The sequence below is a fragment of the Hakea prostrata genome, chromosome 4 (genome assembly GCF_041222555.1).
Source record: "Hakea prostrata isolate BN-2017 chromosome 4, UWA_Hpros_2, whole genome shotgun sequence".
NCBI lineage: Eukaryota > Viridiplantae > Streptophyta > Magnoliopsida > Proteales > Proteaceae > Hakea > Hakea prostrata.
In genome coordinates this window covers 53,879,861-53,898,766 of record NC_142603.1, presented here as the reverse complement: position 1 = coordinate 53,898,766, position 18,906 = coordinate 53,879,861, and the positions used below count along the sequence as shown (strand labels likewise).

Genomic DNA, 18,906 nt, shown 5'->3' with positions numbered 1-18,906 from the left:
AAAAACTTCAAACTAAAATAAGAATGACAGAAAATAATTTTTAAATATATTTTTATAATAACGTTTAATGAATTTTATTTTTATACCATGGGCCATGCTAAGTTTTGTACACATAACTCAACTTTACATGGTGGTGGATGATGCCATGCACATGGTCTCTAATTATTTTAGTTGTCAATTATATATTTAAAACCAAACTTTAGGTATAATGTAGATGGTACAACCAACTTGAGCTTTCATATTTATTTAAAATTAAAGACTTTTGAAAAAAATATATATATTAGAGGGTTACCTCTTTTTCTAATAGACATGTAAATGATTGTTGTACTTAAGGTTTTTTATTATTATTAAATATGAATATTGGACCCTGGAAGACTTGGTTAAATGATTGATTAACATATCATTTAAAGAAGTATATGATTATGATACAACCCTTGATTATTAAATTATTGAATTATAATCTCAAGGGATTGGTTCAGGTGGTAAAGACCAATGCCTCATAATATAAGTGAAGAATTCAAATCTCTTAGAGTCGGTGGTGGGTGGACTTGTTTAAATAATTGATTAGCATATAATTTGGAGATATATATTAGTTATTGCTTAAAAAGTATATATAAATACTAGTCAACTTCAAGGAACAATGAGACTATGAAGAATATACTCAAAAGTTTGAAGAATCAAACACACAACCTCATGCTTCTTTAAGCAATCTTTCCTATGGTATAAAACCAAGGTCTTTCAAGTTTAATGTTGAAAGTGCATGATAAGTCATCAACCTAAAAAAATGGATGCGACTGAGCCCACTATGATTTTTTCAAAGAACATCTTTCTTCTCCTTTGTGTTTATATAAAGATTTAAGAGTCTAAATCTCCACTCAGTCCGCCCCTCCACCCATCCGTCAACACTTATATGAATGTAGGACCCACGCTCATAAGGTCGTTCGTGTTAGGTAGGGACAATGCAAATGGAGAGATTTTCCACTAAAAATTTAAAGGGTAATTTTTGTTTGGACCCCCCCCCCGGGTTTGGTCCAACTTATTTTAAATCTACATTTGTTTCCTATGCGGTATATAGAAAACCAATTAAAGACATATCATCATTTTTATGACCAAAATACCTTATAATTTTTTTATTTACTTTCTTCAACTTGTAGAATATTTAAGTAGAAGCTTACTATTATTGGTACCTCATACCAATATTCAAAATCCGAGTAAATTGAAGAAAAGAAATCAAAATTAAGAAAAAGTTTTTCACTTTCCACAAAACATGTAATACGCTTGTATGTTTCAATTTCTTGGAGATTTCTTCTATATTAAAAAATGTTTGATTGAGTCTTTGATATAACTTTAATAAAACAGAGATTGGTGGGAGGGGGTGGTGTTTGAACTTATCAAACGAGATTTCGAGTGAAAAAGTCTTGTTCCACGAGCAAGAAAGTAGGCAAAAACATTCTCATTCCTATTGATGCACATAATGAAAAGAAAAATTCCTAGACAAAAAAAAGACAAACTGAAAATGTGATGCGATGTCAATGCAAGGTTGATAAAGTGGTAAGATCCATACTTCTCAGTAGAGAGGTCATGGGTTTGACCCTTGCGGACGACAAGCATCCCCCTGAGGATGTAATCAAGGTACACGCAAGCTGGCCCGGATAAACCTCAGATACAAAAAAAAAAAAAAGGATCGGAAGGGGAATTGAGATGTTGGTGTTTTTTCAATCCTTCCTCCAAATCTTCTGTTCTGTTCTTTGCTTTTTTGGGATTTCTGTAGATAGCATAGAGCACTAGCTGAGCTGCTCCAAGAAAACATCCAATCCCATTGGGTACCTGTTTAGTAATTCCTTCTTGTTGTCTCTTCTTCTTTGATTTCAAAGGAATTTATTGCCTTGCAGTTGCAGAAATGAAGTACAGTCTATAGAGGAAAAGATTAGCTTCTAAGAGAATTTGAATTAACCCCCCAACTACTAATTGTTGAGAATTTGGATTAGATTTCTAGGCAGGTGGATACACATACATACACCTCCTCAATCCCAAAATATAAGTTTTAAATATTATAGGTTCTTGTTTTATCTTGTATAGTTACTATTATAAAATTTTGTGATTTTTGTTTTGATCCCACTTTTTTTTTTTTTTTTTTTTTATAGAAAGATCTTTAATTAGAAGACTGACAAGAAAAAATCAAGACATCCTGAGTAGAAGCTTCAAGAAGCCAAGGAATGGAAACAGACCATACAGTCCTACTTGCCACGGACAGGGCCTTCCTAGCTAGACTATTGGCTACATAATTAGCCCATCTAGAAACATATTGAACCGACCAAGATGGTTCAAGTGCAAGAAGCTGGCAAATATCCTCCACCACTCGATAAGAATCTGACTCAAATGGAAGGAAAGGGTCCACAAAACAATGACTAAGCTTGAGCGAATCAAATTCGAAGAGAATATCTTTTAAGCCTTTATCCACACACCACAGCATCGCCTCCCTTAGCGCCAGAGCCTCGCCGGAGAAGATGGTCGAGCAATTGCAGGGAATTGAAACGGCAGTGAGACAAAGGCCATTCGAATCTCTGAAGACAAAACCCAATCCGGCCGAGTCTTCGCCATCAATTTTTGAGAAGTCGGAGTTCATCTTGAGCAGGTTATACATGTGAAGGAATAGAGATTACTATACATGCTTTAAGATTAGATTAGATATTTCTATCAAGATTTCAACAAAAAAAAAAAAAAAGTAAGATTAGATTGCCAATCAATTATCAATTTGCTTAATTTTTCCCTCCTTTTTATACTACATCTATGGAAATTTCATATAGATCAGAAAACTTTGAAGAGTGCATTTGAAAATGACAAATTTATTAAAATGGGATGTTTCTTTCAGCACCTACTTAAATGTTATATTATTTATCTCTGTATCATTTTTATCCTTAATTTAATACTATTATACTTAGATCTCACATGTATACCATCTTTCACTTCTAACAGTGAAAAATAAAACAAACGGCAATAGAAAGAAAGTATATATTCATCTTATGTGATGCAATTTTCTTCCTTTGAAAGTTTAAATGTGTTGCTTTCATTGTAGGAAACACTTCAAAGGAATTGAAGTTATCAAATGATTAAATCTAGTCTTGTTACTCTCAAATGATTGCTATACATGACATAGAAAAGTGTTCTCCACATGTTTTTAAATCTAATCTATGATGTAGCCAATTAATTTATTGTTTTACAATTGCTACATGTTGCAGGCGTTACTTTTTCTTTTCATTTCTTTTGGGTAATATCTATAGAAATGGTAATACTATTGGTTAAAAAAAAAGTATATAAGGTTAACTCTTTTTCTAATAAATACTTTGGTTCAGATGATAAAGATCAATGCCTCATAGTATGAGTGAAGAATTCAAATCTCCTTGGGGTCGATGGGTGGACCTTTTTAAGTGATTGATTAGCATATAGTTTGGAGAAACACATTATTATGAGACAGTCTTTACTAAAATATTGAAGAATAACCTCATGGGGCTGGCTCAATAGCTAAGACCAAGGCCTTATAGTATGAGTAGTACTAGAGAATTCAAATCTTCCTAGGGCCAAGGGTAAAACACCTCTTGAAGATGTAATCGAGGTCGTTTGTCCAGACGAACCTCAATACTAAGAAAAATTATTGCATAAAGAGTATTTATAAATACTATTCAACTATATTAGGCGTGACAATGATGATTTCTCATCTTTCCCTAATTGTCTCTAATTTGAATTCTTTCCATATCATTTCATCTTCTCATTTGAATTATTTTCATTCATCATTCCTTTCATTTGAATTCTTTCCATTCATCACTTCTCTCATTTGAATTCCTTCCATAGTTCCATTCATCATTCTTTACATTTGAATTATTTCCATACCATCTCATTCTTCCATTTCATAAATATTCTAATTTGGCTTTGGCTTGATTAGGTTTCTCTATTAAATAATTTCCATGTATAATATTTACATACAAACATTTCCATGTATTGTATTTCTATATTTTATATCTTTCTTTTATTGTTCATAGTTACCTAACAGCATGGGATGTATGCTGCCTATATATCTGAGGTTCTCTCATATGAAATCACTCAACTATTTTTCCCATTGAGATTGTTTCTTAATAAACTATGTATGCATACTTTGCATTAAATATTCCTGAATACCGTAACAACAACTTTGATTTAGATGACCTAGAAGAGAATTTGTGTATGCATACTTTACAAACTAACAAAAACATTTTGATATGTATAGGGGTTTCTCACCAGCAGCTAGGAGTAACAGGTTGGAGCATTGGGATATGCAGAGACAGACACCTACAGTCCGTCAATTTTGGAAAGCGGGAACTTAATGGAATGCTGGACACTATGTTTTTTGGCCTACAATTAGGCATGCATATAACGAAAGGAAGGGGGATAAGGGTAAACGAGATCTATACTAATCATCATCAAATTATGAAGCTCTTACCATGGCCCTCAACAGAGAAGTGGTCTCTAGAGGAACTACCAAGGTTAATGGACTTAACTGACACAACAAAATTTGTGAATATGTTGACTTCCCTAACCCAGTGCTCCAATTGTATTTTGAAAAGTATGCATATTTTGCAGCCACACAGCTGGAAAATTGTAGTAGTACATCACGTACAATATATAGGTGCTATCAACACTAACTTTTCCTTTAATTGAAGTTTTTCTATCACAAAAAAAATACTATTCAACTAAAAGGAACAATGAATACTAAATATTCATATGATGAGTGTCCCCAAAAAATATGAGGAATCAAACTCAAGACCGCATGCTTCCTTAAGCAATCTTCCCTATGTATGAAACCAAGTCTCAACTTTAATGTTGAAATTGGACAATAACTCATTAACCTAAGAAATTGATGGTGACCCACTATGATTTTTGCAAAGAACATCTATCTCCCTCTATGTGTTTGTATAATAAATTAAAATGTAATTTTCGCTTAAATCTCTTAGTGTTTGTACAAATCAATTTTGTCCAAAGAAGAATGACATTTTCAATTGCCTCCGATGTAGTATATAGAAAATCAATTAAGAACATATCATCATTTTTATGGTCAAAATGCCCTTATCATTTTTCGATTCTTTTCTTCAATTAGTAGAATATTTAGTTAGAAGCTTACTCCAATGCCAAATTATTGGTACTTCATACCAATATTCAAGATCTCGGTATTTTGAAGAAAGGAAATAGAAAGGACGTGTCGGCAATTCGATCATAAAAACGAGAGTGTCTTTAATTGTTTGTGTTACAGAAAAAACAAATGCAAAATATTATTTTATTTAGACTAAAAATAACTTAAATCAAACCCCAAAGAGTCCCAATAAAAATTATCCAAATTTTTTTTTTTTTAAATTCTTGTGTTATAAAGGGTGCACCTCTTTGTGATGACAACAAAATACAAGGATCAACCCCACTACACTTAATTATATTTAATGACACATTCAATTTCAACCACTCAATCTATTAGAGTTTATGTATATATGGAACTGATTTCCATTATGATCCATCTGCATTTAATTGTTCACTTCTCCAAAACATGTATGCTCTATGTTTCAATTTCCTGGAGGTTTCTTCTATATTACAAAATGTTTGATTAATTCTTTGATATAACTTTAATGTAAAAGAGATTGGGGGAGGGAGGTGTTGATCCGCCAAACCTTATTTAAAGAGAAAAGTCTTGTTCCATGAGCAAGAAATCTGCCAAAGCATTCTCATTCCTATGCATGCACATACTTAAAAAGAAAATTTTCAAAATGTAAAAAGAAACTGAAAATAACATCGCAAAGACTTGACGTTGATCGATCCAATTGGTTTACATCAAGGTTTAAGGATTAGATGAGAAAAAACTTCCAACTACCAGTTGGTGAGAATTTGGACTATGTTTCTAAGTAGGTGGATACATATGCATACACCTCCCTAAATGCAAACTACAACTTTTTATAGTAAGAAAAGTTACAACCAAAATTAAGGGATTGCCGGGGGAAAATGGTAAAATTAGATACATTATCAATTTGCTTAATTTTTTAGTAAGAAAATTTCCTTAAAAGTTTATAAACAACCAAAATTAAGTGAAACTAATTCCACCCTTTTTGTTTTGTAATTTATGGTTTGTGTAGTGGATCTATGAATTTTTCATATAGATTAGAAAACAATGAAGAATACGTTTGACAAATTTATTAAAATAGGGTTTTATTTTTATTTTTTTAACACCTTCTTAGAAGTTAAATTATTCATAATCTTATCTTTTTATCCTTTTAGTTTGATATTATTATACTAAAAAAACAGATCTCACATGTATACTTAAAAAATATATAATAAAATATATTATTTTAAGGAATATATTATGATAATTTAAGTCAGTTTCAAATCGTTTGTATAACCTCCTATCATTTTTAATCTTGAAGAATAAAACAATGAGCAGTGAGATAGAAAATACTTAACTTATGTGATGCAATTTTCTTCCATTTGAAGTTTGTAGAAAACACTCCAAAGGAATCAAACATATCAAAGATTAAATCTAGTGTTATTACTCTCATATGATTATCATATGTTTCATACAAATGTGTTCTCTGTGTTCTCCCTCACTCCATGTATATGTTTTTTATAAATTTAACTAATGATGTAGCCAATTAATTAATTACTCTACAATTGCTATACGTTACAGATCTCTTTTATTAAAAATTTCTTTTGGCTTCTTTATTTTTGGGAACATCCGGACCCTAGAGGTTTGGTCAAAGTCACTTTTAGTCCAGTTTAAATCTTCTTTTGCATATGGTTCCCCTGTGGTTTCATGAAATTATTAAATAAGGACAAGTTTAACAGAAACTGTTAATTTAATAATTTTTGGGACGAAAATGCCCTTTTCCAATTTATTTGTTTTTTTTTAATAAGTTTCTTTCTTTTATTCAAAGAAAAAATGTGAGTCTTTCCGTCTTCTTCTCCATCGTTGGCCAAGAACTCAGCCCTTGTTGCAGCTGATTTCGAAAGCTTCGGAGACGAAGTAGGCAAGAGTGGGAGAAAACAATTACTTAGTCACGACTCATGTTAGGTGTAGCTGTGGGTCCTTAATTTCATGGCGTCTCCAACATATTCATGAGATAATTGCTTTAACAAAACACCCTGGTATTTGATTAATTCATACAGTCCAGGTTTCAGCTCGCATTTTAGGCATTTCGCCTGCTGCTGCTGCTGAAGCTCCTGCGGCAGCTCCTGGTTATCATGGTTTTCTTCTTCCCGTACGGTTCCAGACAAGGAAGAAGAGGAGGAAGAATAAGCAGAACTTGAAGGGTCACCATTGACGTGGATAGAAGAAGGAGAAGAAGATAAAGGTAGAGAAAGACCTTCTTCCATAGCGAGAAACCCAATTCCAAAAATGCCTGGTGTGCAGAACAAGATTCGAGAGTGCCAGAGAGAGAAACATAAGAAGTTGAGCAAAGTAGAAGAAACGAAACCACAAGTCCCAGGGGGAAGCTTGAAATTGAGGTGTGGTAGCCATTTGAGAGCAACACTCGAAGAGCTTAGAAGCGTAAGGTGAACCTAACAGTCACATTTCGCTTCTTCCTCTTCAGAATGGTAGCTGGAATTTCCACTGTAGGTTGGTTGGTCGGTACACTCTGCTCTCTCTCTCTCTCTCTCTCTCTCTCTCTCTCTCTGTGACTGTTGGCTTTCTCTTTCACTAGATCCAGAGGGATTTTGATCCTTCCTTTGCTGTCTTACATTCTTTCTGTTTTGTTGTCCATCGTTGAGATGCTGTCATGATCCAACCTTCACCTGAACTTTATGAATCTGCAGATCCAACTTGAATTTAAAACTAGGGTTGAGAATTTTAAAAATGGGGGTATTGATTTCCATTAAGAGACCTCTACGATGGAGGTAAGAAAGGCAGGTGAGAAGCCTGAAGGCAGAGGAACAGTGAGGGATGAAAGAAGGGACCGGGAGGGAACGATACGCCATGTTGTAGATTCTTTTCTTTTTTGGGAAAAGAGATTCTTCAGGATTAGAATGAGAACCAGACGTATTCCCAGAAGTTTGGAGTTATATTTGAGATTTTTCAAGGGGCCTCTCGGCGAATTGGCCGACGATGGAGAAGATGGAGAGACTCCTTTACTATCAATAATGAAATTTTTACATTTTTCCTTGAATAAAAGAAAGAAACTTATTAAAAAGAAGAAGGAAAAAAAACTAAAACAAAAAATTAGAAAAAGGGCATTGTAAAAATTATTAAATTAACAGTTGTTAAACTTGTCTATGTAATCATTTATGAAACCACAGGAGAGCATATGCAAAAGAAAACTTAAACTGGACAAAAAGTGACTTGGACCAAACCTCAGGGGGTCTAGATGAAAATTACCCTTATTTTTTTGTCTTGCGAACTCTTTGCCTCCTCTACCTCTTAGCTTATGTTATTGTTTGTCAGTAATACTATTCACATTGTAATAAATTTTTTCAATGGGGACATGGAAAAAAAAATATCATGTTTGCATTGAGAAGAAGAAAAAAAAGTCATGATCACGTGTGAATTAGAATCTAATTCATCAAATATCATATATTTAATTCATTTAACAAAGATGATTTGAAAAGTTTAAACCATAGAAATCTAAGAGAAATGACATCCTCACATCTGGTTGATAATTGCAGACAAATGAACACCAAATTTTTTTAGATCTTGTCGGGCCCTTGCAGATTTTGTTTTCATTTTATTTTATTTTATGGTGAACTCCATTTTCCAATCAAAACATCCTCCACCAAATTCCATTTCTTAATTAATTATTTTAATAACAATTTGCATGTAAATTAATTTGATTGTAGAATGAAATTCAGATTAAAATGAAAGATCTTTGAGAACTTACTCCAAGAAAATAGTCTCCCACAAGAAGTGCAAAGGAAGCCTAAATCCCTCCATTCAAGAATATGAGAACAGCTAGAAAGAAAGGCATGTATTTCACATTCTTCATGTAGTCACTGTTCTCCTCATTTTTCCGCCAAATTCTTTTCTTCTTCTTCTTCTTCTTCTTCTTTGTTCTTCAATTTTTTCTATTTGTGGGTTTAAAGTGTACTCTTCATTTTCTAATTGGTTGCTTTAAAGTCACGGTTTAATGACTCCTAGACATATACACTTTTTTATTTATGGTCAATTTGTTTCCACGTAAACAAGACAAGAAAGCAATTTTCTTCCCCACAAAATCAATCTAGTTTTTTGTTTTAAAAAAAATTAGTTTATAAGGACATTTTGGTCATAAAAATGAGAATATGTCTTTAATTATTTGTATCACACAAAGAGTAAACACAAAATATTATTTGTATTTTATTTGGACTAAAATAATTTACATCAAACCTTTAAGAATTCTAATAAAAATTATCCACAATTTAAACAAAAAATCTTCCGATGTTATAATGTATGCACCTCTTTTTTATTACAACAAATTTGTGTTGGATTAACCCCACTACATTTAATTATACTTAATGACACATTCATATTAAACCACTTATCTATTAAAGCTTATGGAACCTCCATTATGGTCCATCTGCATTTAGTTTTCCACTTTCGCCAAAATAATGTATGCTCTATGTTTCAATTTGTTGAATGTTTCTTCTATATTAGAAAATGTTTGGTCAATTCTTTGACATAATTTTAATAAAACAAAGACTGGTTGGGGGTTGGATCCACCAAACCCGGTATAAAGAGAAAAGTCTTGTTCCACAAACAAGAAAACCTGCAAAAGCATTCTCATTCCTGTGCATGCACATAATGAAAAGAAATTTTCCTTGACATTAAAAAAAAATGAAAATCCCAAGCGAAGAAGCCCAAGGCAAGCCAACAGCCAGACAACCCAGGGAACCCCACCCAGCCCACCATCTAGAGTCAAGTGAGGAAAGTGTTTGAGAATTTAATAAATAATAAAAATAAAAAATTGCAAGCTTAATATAAATAAAAAAATAAACACAATATCGGCATGGACATACTCTACAACATGATATATAAGTGTTCATGGCATATACATCTAAATATTACATAACCTTGAACACTTCTACACTCAAAGGGATCCATGGAGAAAACTCAACTTCAAACTTGAAGGAAAAACACTTCATAGGCTCTTCCATACATTAAAAACAAGTGGTTCCTTATTCATCTCTCTAGTCTTGGTTTCTATCAGAGGGGGAAATGAGATGTTGCTGTTGTTCCCATCCCTCCTCCAGTGCTGCTTCTATTCTGTTCTTTGCTGCTTTGGGGTTTCTGTAGATAGCATAGAGCACTACCTGAGTTGCTCCAAGTAAACATCCAATCCCATTGGGTACCTGTTTGATTAAATTCACAAATGTACATACAAAATCAATCCCATCACTTTCTGCTTCTGCAATTGATATATCAAACATGTTTAGTAATGTTTTGAAATGAAATGAAGTTGAGTTAAGTTCCTTTGTGGTGTCTCTTCTTAGGCTTCAAATGGGTTTATTTTCAGTTGCAGACATGAAGTACAGTCTAAGGAAACAAAGATTAGCTTCTAAGAGAATTTGGATTACATGAGAAAAAACCTCCAACTACTAGTTGGTGAAAATTTGGATTAGGTTTCTGGGCAGGTAGATACACATGCAAACTACAACTTCTAAATATAAACTGTTCTTGTTTTATCTTGTAAAATTATTGTTATAAAAAGTTATGATATCTGTTTTGATCCACTTTACATTATAAATTCATGAGAAGTAATTGATTGCCAATCTATTATCAATTTGCCTAATTTTTTATTAAAAAAATATCCTAAAGCTATTAGACTAAAAAATTATAAAACAACTAAAATTGAGGGAAACTAATTCAACCTTTCTTGTTTTGTAATTTATTTTTTTAATGTAGTAGATCTATGCAGTTTTCGTTTTAAATTATAAAACAATGAAGTGCACTTGAAAATGATAAATTTATTAAAATGGAATGTTTTTTTGACACCTTCTTAGATATTAAATTATTTATAATCTTATCTTTTATCCTTTTTATACTCTTTGTTTAATACTATTATGTTTTTCTTCTTAAAAAGAAAGAACTTAAGATTAAACCCATACTACTTAACTATATATATACACATTATGATAAGTTGGTTTCAAATAATTTATAAAATCTTCTTTAACTTCTAATATTGAAGAACCTTGAAGAATAAACAAGCGGCTACCAATAGAAAATACGCATCTAATGTGATTTCATCCCTTCAAAGTTTAAATGTATCGCTTTCATTATAGGAAACACTCTAGAAGGAATTGAACTAATCAAACGGTTAAATCTAGTGTTATTATTCTCAAATGATTGCTATAACTACATAGAAAAGTGTATTTTCCACATGAGTGACATATGTTTCTAGCCAATTAATTAATTATTCTACAATTACTATATGTTATAGACCTTTTTCTTTTCTTTTATTGTAATATTTATAGAGATGGTAATATTACTGGAATTTTCTTTTTTTGTGTTGAAACTTTTTTTTTTCCTCTAGCACTCTAAGCTTATGTTGTTGTTGTTATTAGTTATATGTTTCACAATATTGTTCATAAAGATTTTCAAGAAACAGAAAAGAAGATTTCATGTTTGGATCGAGAAAGAAAATTTATGATCACATATGAATAAAAATCTAATTCATCCAATATCATAGATTTAATTCCATAACCTGATGATTAAGAAAAATTCCAACCACAGAAATCCAAGAGAATGACATCCTCACATCTGGTTGATAATTAACAGACAAATGAACACCAAACCTTTTAGATCTTGTCGGGTCCTTGACGATTTTGTTTTCATTTTATTTTATTTTATGGTGGACTCAACCTTAGGAATCGATTTAATTATATGCTTCTTTCTTTCCATGAAATGCTGAATATTTTTACCAACAAATGAAAAAAGAAATGATAAATATATCCTTTCTTTAATTATTTGATTGTAGAAATTCAAGTAAAATAGAAGAAGTTCGAGAACTTACTCCAAGAAAATAATCTCCAACAAGAAAAGCATAGAAAGCCCAAATCCCTCCATTCAAGAATATGAAGAAGGATAGAAAGAAAGGCATGTACTCCACACTCTTCATGGTAATCACTGTTCTCTGTAAATTAATATAAATCGATCTACAAGGTCAGATTTTGACTTCCAAAAAAAAAACTTGAAACCACATATCCTAGTTGCCATTAATGTATGGCATATTTAAATTGAATTAAAAGGAAGCTAGCCAGCTAGCTTCATTAATTATATATGTCGCTAGCTATTAATTATAACTTAATTAAGAGATATTTCGTATTACATTTGCAAACATGTATTTTTATAATCGTCTTTAATATGAATTAAATTATTTTAGTGGTGGAGTAGATAAGAAGGTACTTGGCTGAGGTTTGTATTTGATAGAAACCCATCAGAACTCGGAGCTAGATTAATGGAGTTTTTGTGAGGAAATTAATTCAAAGAAAGTGAGTTGAGCTTACCATAGCAACCAGAGGTGAGCCATACATGATTATATTTAGGCCTGCACATATGACTCCCAGAACATCAATACTGGTGTCTCCTTGCAGTGCAAAATGAGTAACCAGAACCACTGCTGCTGCAAATCCTCCATCCAATACCAGAATAAGAACAGATGTCTTTGCCTGAAATTAACAAGACCAGATATGTTGTTGAGTTGAAGACCCACATATAAAAATGATAGTGGTGATGGATTAGGGTTAGTTAATTAGCAGTTACCTTCATCTTTGGAGGTGCAAACACGAGGAATAAGACAAGATAAATGGCTTCCACAAGAACACCAAAAGCATTGATGGTGGCCACAAGATAACTACCGGGTTTGATGATGCCATAGTAAGTCCAAAGGCAGCAGCTGAGCAGAGTGCAGATATAAGGGAAGCTCTCAAACTCCTCTGTGGATCTGTTCTTCACTATTCTTACAAATGTGCCTCTGTTAATAATTTCATCATCAACTTAATTAGTTCTAGCCAGAGACCCACCCAGATGATGAACTGAGAATATTCAGAGTGAAAGAAGAATCCACTTACAATGGAGAAAAGTAGAGTAGAACTGAGATGATATTACCTGCAAAAATGAAGTCAGTTAGAGCCAACCCATGATCAGAACTAGTGTTGAGAAGATTGAAAAGGAGCAAAAGCAAGAAAAACTTCTTCTTTTTTCTTTCTTTTTCTACTAAGTACCTACGACACCAACATATAAACTGAGGCCTTCCATTTGCAATGAATTTCCTTGCAAATTCAGAGGAGGAATTGAGGTTGAAGAAGGGTTGGAATTGTGAAGTTGATTATCTCTTAAATAATCTGAATAATTAATCTCTTAATTTGCTTCAATTTGAATTGTTTAGGAGTGGAGAACAGTGAAACCCATTCATCTTTGAACTTTGACAATTAGCTTTTGGCTGGCATGTGAAGTTTTCTTGGGCAACGGTAGAGCTAAGCCTTGTTGCTTACACGTTTTGTGGCACTTAATTTATAATTTAGTTCTTACCAATAATTTATAAATTTAATCGACTAATCCATGATTGAAGGAGTGTTTCTATTTTATATAATGCTGTTACTCAACCATCACCATTAACAGCAAGCGACAGTAATCCTTTATTTAGAAGAAAAAAAAACAGTAATCCTAATCTAAAGTAATCTTGGGGGTGTTTATGTAATTTGTTCTGACATATTACGAAATCTAATATTTGATTGATATAAACACAAGAAATCTTGGGAGGAAAACCTCGACAATCCCATTCGTGGCAGCCATCCAACTGCCAGTACGGATGAGCGCCGCATGGTAAACAAAAGATTATGGCCATTGGCGGATTTCAATCATGAATTCTAGTTATACAGTGTAAAATGAACCCAGTTTGATATCGATATAAATTTTTTTATCATAACCAAAGGGGGGGCCACAGGCCCTGAGGAGGGAGAACGTGTGGTGGGGGCGGAGATTTGAACCCATGAATTCCTTAGACTTACCCTCTGTCTCTACATAAGAATTTACCACTATTATGCTAGGCATGATATGCATATGATGTAAATTATCAAAATCAATAAAGAATAACCAAAATTTAATGTTAAAGGCCTAAGGTCTATTGGTGATTTTGTCATTTCGTACACTAGCAGAAGAAGTCATACACAGGCACTCCCTTTCTAGGGTTTTTCTATTGAAGAAAATACATAAGCCGATACGTTTGATCACCTCACATTACATTTCCTCCTTTTTTTATGAAAAATACATATAAAAATCATGGTAAAGAAGCGTGCGTCAATGAAAATTTCTAGCCCTTTGTTTCTTTATTACTTGTATATTAAATGGAAAACATGCTCGTGAGGTTTTTTTCGATAAAAATAAAACAAAAAGTTTAGTTTCTCTGATTTTAAGATGAACTTTCTTATTTGTTTTTTTTTCTATGGTCTCAGATTCCCAGCATAATCCTTTCTGAATGTCTATTACCCACGTGTCTAATTATTTTCCCTAGAAACTTATAATATTTCCTTTTGGGACTGAAAGAAGACCATCTGTACTAGTGTGTGCAACCTTTTTGTTTGGTTTTCATACACATTATTTAATATGTTCATATTTATTTAATATAAAAATTTTAAAATTTTTTTAAAATGTAGAAATCATTTCATACGATCTTGTGTTGTAAATGCAAAATATGTATATTGTATGGGACTTTGTAGAATTTTAACATAAATGTTAGAAAATTTTAATTACACGTTAGATAGATTTGTTGAAAATGTTCTTGTTATTAAATCATCCTTGAGTTGAAATTTTATTGGGGCACTTAAGAGATGCCTTTAGGCATGGATGGGATTTAAGATCAATAATTCAATTTTCATTAATCGCTAGAACACTCACGGCTAGTCAATCCTCCACAGATAAGAAAAAAAAGATAATCATACGTAAAATGAAAAAAAGGTAAGAATACGTAAAATGTTATTTGAAAATTTGAAGTTAAATAATCTAGTCGACCACTTACATAGATTTTTACATTAGAAAAAAATGCTATATTTTCTATAAGATAAGAGAATCAAACCCATTTCTTAATATTATTTACACCCCCATTCCTGCTAAAAAACAAAACCTGTTAAGGGATCTCAATTTAAACGTATTTCACTTGTTTAAAAAATTAATAAAAAGGATTATTTTTATTACCAAAAATGATGCATTAATATGGTGATTTCAAACCATTTCGTTGCGTTAAAGGTTTAATCATAAGAAATATTATTGTGAATATCATCATCATTCAATTATATTCTTCTTCTTTTTTGTATATAATTTAATTGAATAATCTTCATTTCCTAATTTTCTTTTCTTTTGGTTCAAAGTGTACTCTTCATTTCCTAATTTGTTGCTTTGTAGGTCACGGTTTACATATACACTTTTGTTTCCATGTAAACTAGAGTCAAAAACAATTTTTCTCCCCCCACAAAATCAGATTTATCACTGTTTGTTTTGTTAGTTGAAATCCGATTTTTGTTCCCAAAAAAAATGGTTTTGATCTGGGTTCAGGGTTCCCAAGACTGGAAAATTTTACTCCAACCTGAACTTGTAACAAATTTAAAGCGATTTTACCCAGGAAATTAAAGCTATCTTCTATGAAAAACTGGGTTGCAGAGAATGAAATCCCCAGAAAGACCTGAACGGTCATACATTATCAGCAATGGCAAAATTGTGTCAAACATGATTGTAGGCGTTGCCCTTGTCAGTGTCATCTTGGTCGAGCCAATTCTCAGACTTGAGGCCAAGAGATTGTGTCTTTGTGATTTTCTTGAAGCTCTGCAGCCGAGCAACAGAGGTCTTGGGAAGGCTTCTTCCTTTGTGGAGGCTCTGATGATGCTTATCGTCGCCTGATGGATCAACACCCATCTCAACAGCTCCACGCACAAGGTGGGCTGACCCTTCTTCTTCTTCCATCTTCTCAATTGATCTCTGCTTGCTCGGTGATTTCTTCATGTATATTGCATAGATCACCAGCTGTAGCGTTCCAAGAAAAAAGCCAATAACGTTGGGCACCTGCAAAATATATCGACACAAGATGGTAGCTTTCACTCTACTCCAGATAACTTTTGTATTAATGGAAGGTAGTTGATCAATGCACTCGGTTCATACTAACCAGGTGAACCGGCTAGGATCCAACCGATCAACCAGGTTCGAGAATGAAGGACTGAAAGGGGGGTTCGAACCCAAGGTAACCGAGGATTTACTTAGGGCTTATTTTTTTGAAATAAAATAAGATTTCAAATCTATGAATCCATTGTTCAAAAAATTAACTGTTTGGTTGGCCTCAAATCTATCAAAGTTCATAGAGTTTCATCGGATTACTCCGTGAATCCACAAATTTCATCAATTTTATACTTATAGTGGAGTGGAATCCATGTATTTTACCCAATACCCATGAATGACTTAATTCACGTTTTTAGGCAAAAAAGTGAAATCCCCAGATTTCATGAATCCAGAGATGTTTTACAACAATCAAACAAGTATAAATCTCCGATTCATGAATCCAAGGATTTAAGTTATCTCTAGATTCAGATAACCAAACAGGCCCTTACCTAATTTACCTCACCAATGAATGTAGGACTTGCTGTGCACGAATAGAACACTACCTAAAGTCCGACCAGGACTCTACTTTGTTGGACAGACTCAAGACAAAGTAAGCTGCCTTAATCCAATGACTCTCATTGATCGGGTTAAACTATACAAACCTTATCTCCACTCACTCGAGATTATTTTAATTCATTATATTCAATCTAAGACTCTACAACTACTTAAGAGTTTTCTTCTTTCAAGTATATAAGTACTGACTTGATCATCAGAGGTGGCACTTTTATCGGCACAACCTAACCCACCGTTAACAATTCAAATCATTTTACCCTCTCTTTTTTTTGGTAGAACAAAAAATCATTTTACCCATATCATAGTAAAGTGATTCATCTCATATCCATACATTACAATGGACCCCATTAAACACCTAAAGAAGTGGCTGATATCCCGTGTTGATATATAATGATGCCAGAAGGCAAAAGCAGAAGGCACGAGCCATGAGCGGTTGGCTGTAGAACACAGCCAAACATAGCTGATGCCAACCTCATCTGCTCGGTGCTCTGACTCAACAAGGAGCAGTAGTAATAAAGAAATCCTTGCTTCTGGCTACTAGTTTACACGAGAAAGCTTAGGCAGACACAGGAGGAGAAGACCCAGAATAGGGAAAAGTTGAGAACCCACTTACCCCAACGAAGAAAGTCCTTGACCAGCACTGCATACACAGACCATACACCACCATTCATGAACAGGAAGAAAGATAGGGAGAAGGGCATGAACTCTACGCTCTTCGTCTTTATTACTGTTCTCTGCAATTTTTAACACATGAATGAATTGAATTCTTTCTTCATCAAAAAACCCACAAAAAAACAAGACCTGAAATTTAACCTACCATGGCTACAAGTGGTGAACCGTACATGCCTAGCGTTAGTCCAGCACATATAGTTCCTACTACTGTCAACCGAAGACCTCCATGGATCACCACAAGACTCAATACTACCACCAACCCAAAAAATCCTATATCCAACCCTGCCGCCAGCTTCATTGATCTCACCTGAACAGCCCCACATCGATGAACCATGTTAATCAGTGATCAGAGAGAGAAGAAGAGATAGCTAGGTGAACAGAAATGAATTACCTTAGTCTCCTTTGGAGCATAGAGGAGAAAAATGGTGACATATATGAACTGTAACACAGCGCCAGCACCATTGACAGTGGCAATGAGCAAACCGCCAGGCTTTATCAATCCATAGAATGTCCATAAAGATGTGCTCAGTAATGTACAGATGTATGGAAGTCCCTTGAAATCCTCTGTTGATTTCTTCTTCACCACTCTCCTGAAAGTCCCTCTGCCATATTCATCCATTAGTTAGTTTGTTACAGAGCTTTAATTCTTTCAAAACCTAAGAAAACCAGGAATTCACTTTTACAAGATTCAGGGATGAAGGTACTCTTGAAATACTCACATAGGAGAAGTAAACACAAGTATGGAGATGATGTTGCCTGCAAAAACAAAATCAAAATCAAAATAGAACACAGAATTACAATGAGCAATGGAAAAAAAGAACTGTTTCATCAATAGTAGTAACTAGCAAACTCAGTACTTCACTCACCAAGAATTCCAACAATGAAGCTTAAACTGGCCATAGATGATTGAAAGGGAGAAACCCACCTCAAGTCTTCCAAGATTGTCAGTAGAGAGATAGAGAGAGAGAAGAAATGTGTTGTAGTTCTGGATGCCCTGTCTCTCTCTCGGGTTGCCCTGCAACTCTCTTTTATATGTCACCAAAAAAAAAATTCTCTGCTATTTACACGTATAATAATGCAACAAATTTACCTGTTAAACGTGTGTGGTGTTTCATGTTTGGGCTTGCTTTCCCATCATCTTTAGCTTCAGGACCACTGTTCCATCATCATCTCTGAGATTGTCTTCTTTCCTCTTGAAAAATGCCCACCCCCAATCATTCTTTGTTAGGTAGTACCCCACCCTTACCTTACTCAAGTCTTCCTTTATGATCATAAAAATAATGAAATGAGACTAGCTAGAACATATTAAACCACTTCAACAATCTTACGCAACCTGCTTTTGTTTGGCAAACTTGGAATCCTCTCAACTGGATACCTTAAACAGAACTGGAATCTTTGTTTTTTTATCACACCCCACTAAGAGAGAAAAAACATACATTGGAAGGTATAGGAATGAATCCATGATGATTCATGTCGGGGTTTTATATGAAATAAAGCTTAAACCTATCTATAAAGGTAACCGCCCAAACGATATCAATACCTAAAAGTCTCTGCTCTTACCAATCTGCTGCTTTGTTAAACAACATGCTTCCAATTGGAATGGA

At 33.5% G+C, this 18,906-nt stretch overlaps 2 protein-coding genes across 2 annotated transcripts; both read right to left on the bottom strand.

Moving 5' to 3' along the window:
• Positions 1–9,951: 9,951 nt before the first annotated feature.
• On the bottom strand, positions 9,952–13,427 carry LOC149019638 (bidirectional sugar transporter SWEET16-like). The gene is made up of 6 exons (XM_089151076.1): positions 13,198–13,427; positions 13,045–13,081; positions 12,737–12,947; positions 12,481–12,642; positions 11,988–12,107; positions 9,952–10,326 (listed from the first exon to the last, which is right to left on the bottom strand). Exons 1-6 carry the CDS (start codon positions 13,229–13,231, stop codon positions 10,165–10,167), a joined length of 726 nt encoding a protein of 241 aa, XP_089007202.1. The 5' UTR covers positions 13,232–13,427; the 3' UTR covers positions 9,952–10,164.
• A 1,856-nt stretch (positions 13,428–15,283) lies between these two features.
• Positions 15,284–18,541, bottom strand: LOC149019637 (bidirectional sugar transporter SWEET16-like). The gene is given in 7 exon segments (XM_089151075.1): positions 15,284–16,027; positions 17,244–17,255; positions 17,257–17,364; positions 17,448–17,609; positions 17,694–17,904; positions 18,022–18,058; positions 18,169–18,541. Coding segments are annotated over 7 exon segments (903 nt in total). The 5' UTR covers positions 18,203–18,541; the 3' UTR covers positions 15,284–15,688.
• Positions 18,542–18,906: the final 365 nt, after the last annotated feature.

Bases quoted from the DNA above. Each gene is read 5' to 3' on its own strand.
- LOC149019638 (XM_089151076.1), bottom strand. From the start codon at position 13,231: ATGGAAGGCCTCAGTTTATATGTTGGTGTCGTAG. The intron at 12,948-13,044 runs GTAAGTGGATTC...AATTATTAACAG, and splicing joins CTACTCTACTTTTCTCCATT to AGGCACATTTGTAAGAATAG. The intron at 12,643-12,736 runs GTAACTGCTAAT...TGTTAATTTCAG, and splicing joins TTGCACCTCCAAAGATGAAG to GCAAAGACATCTGTTCTTAT.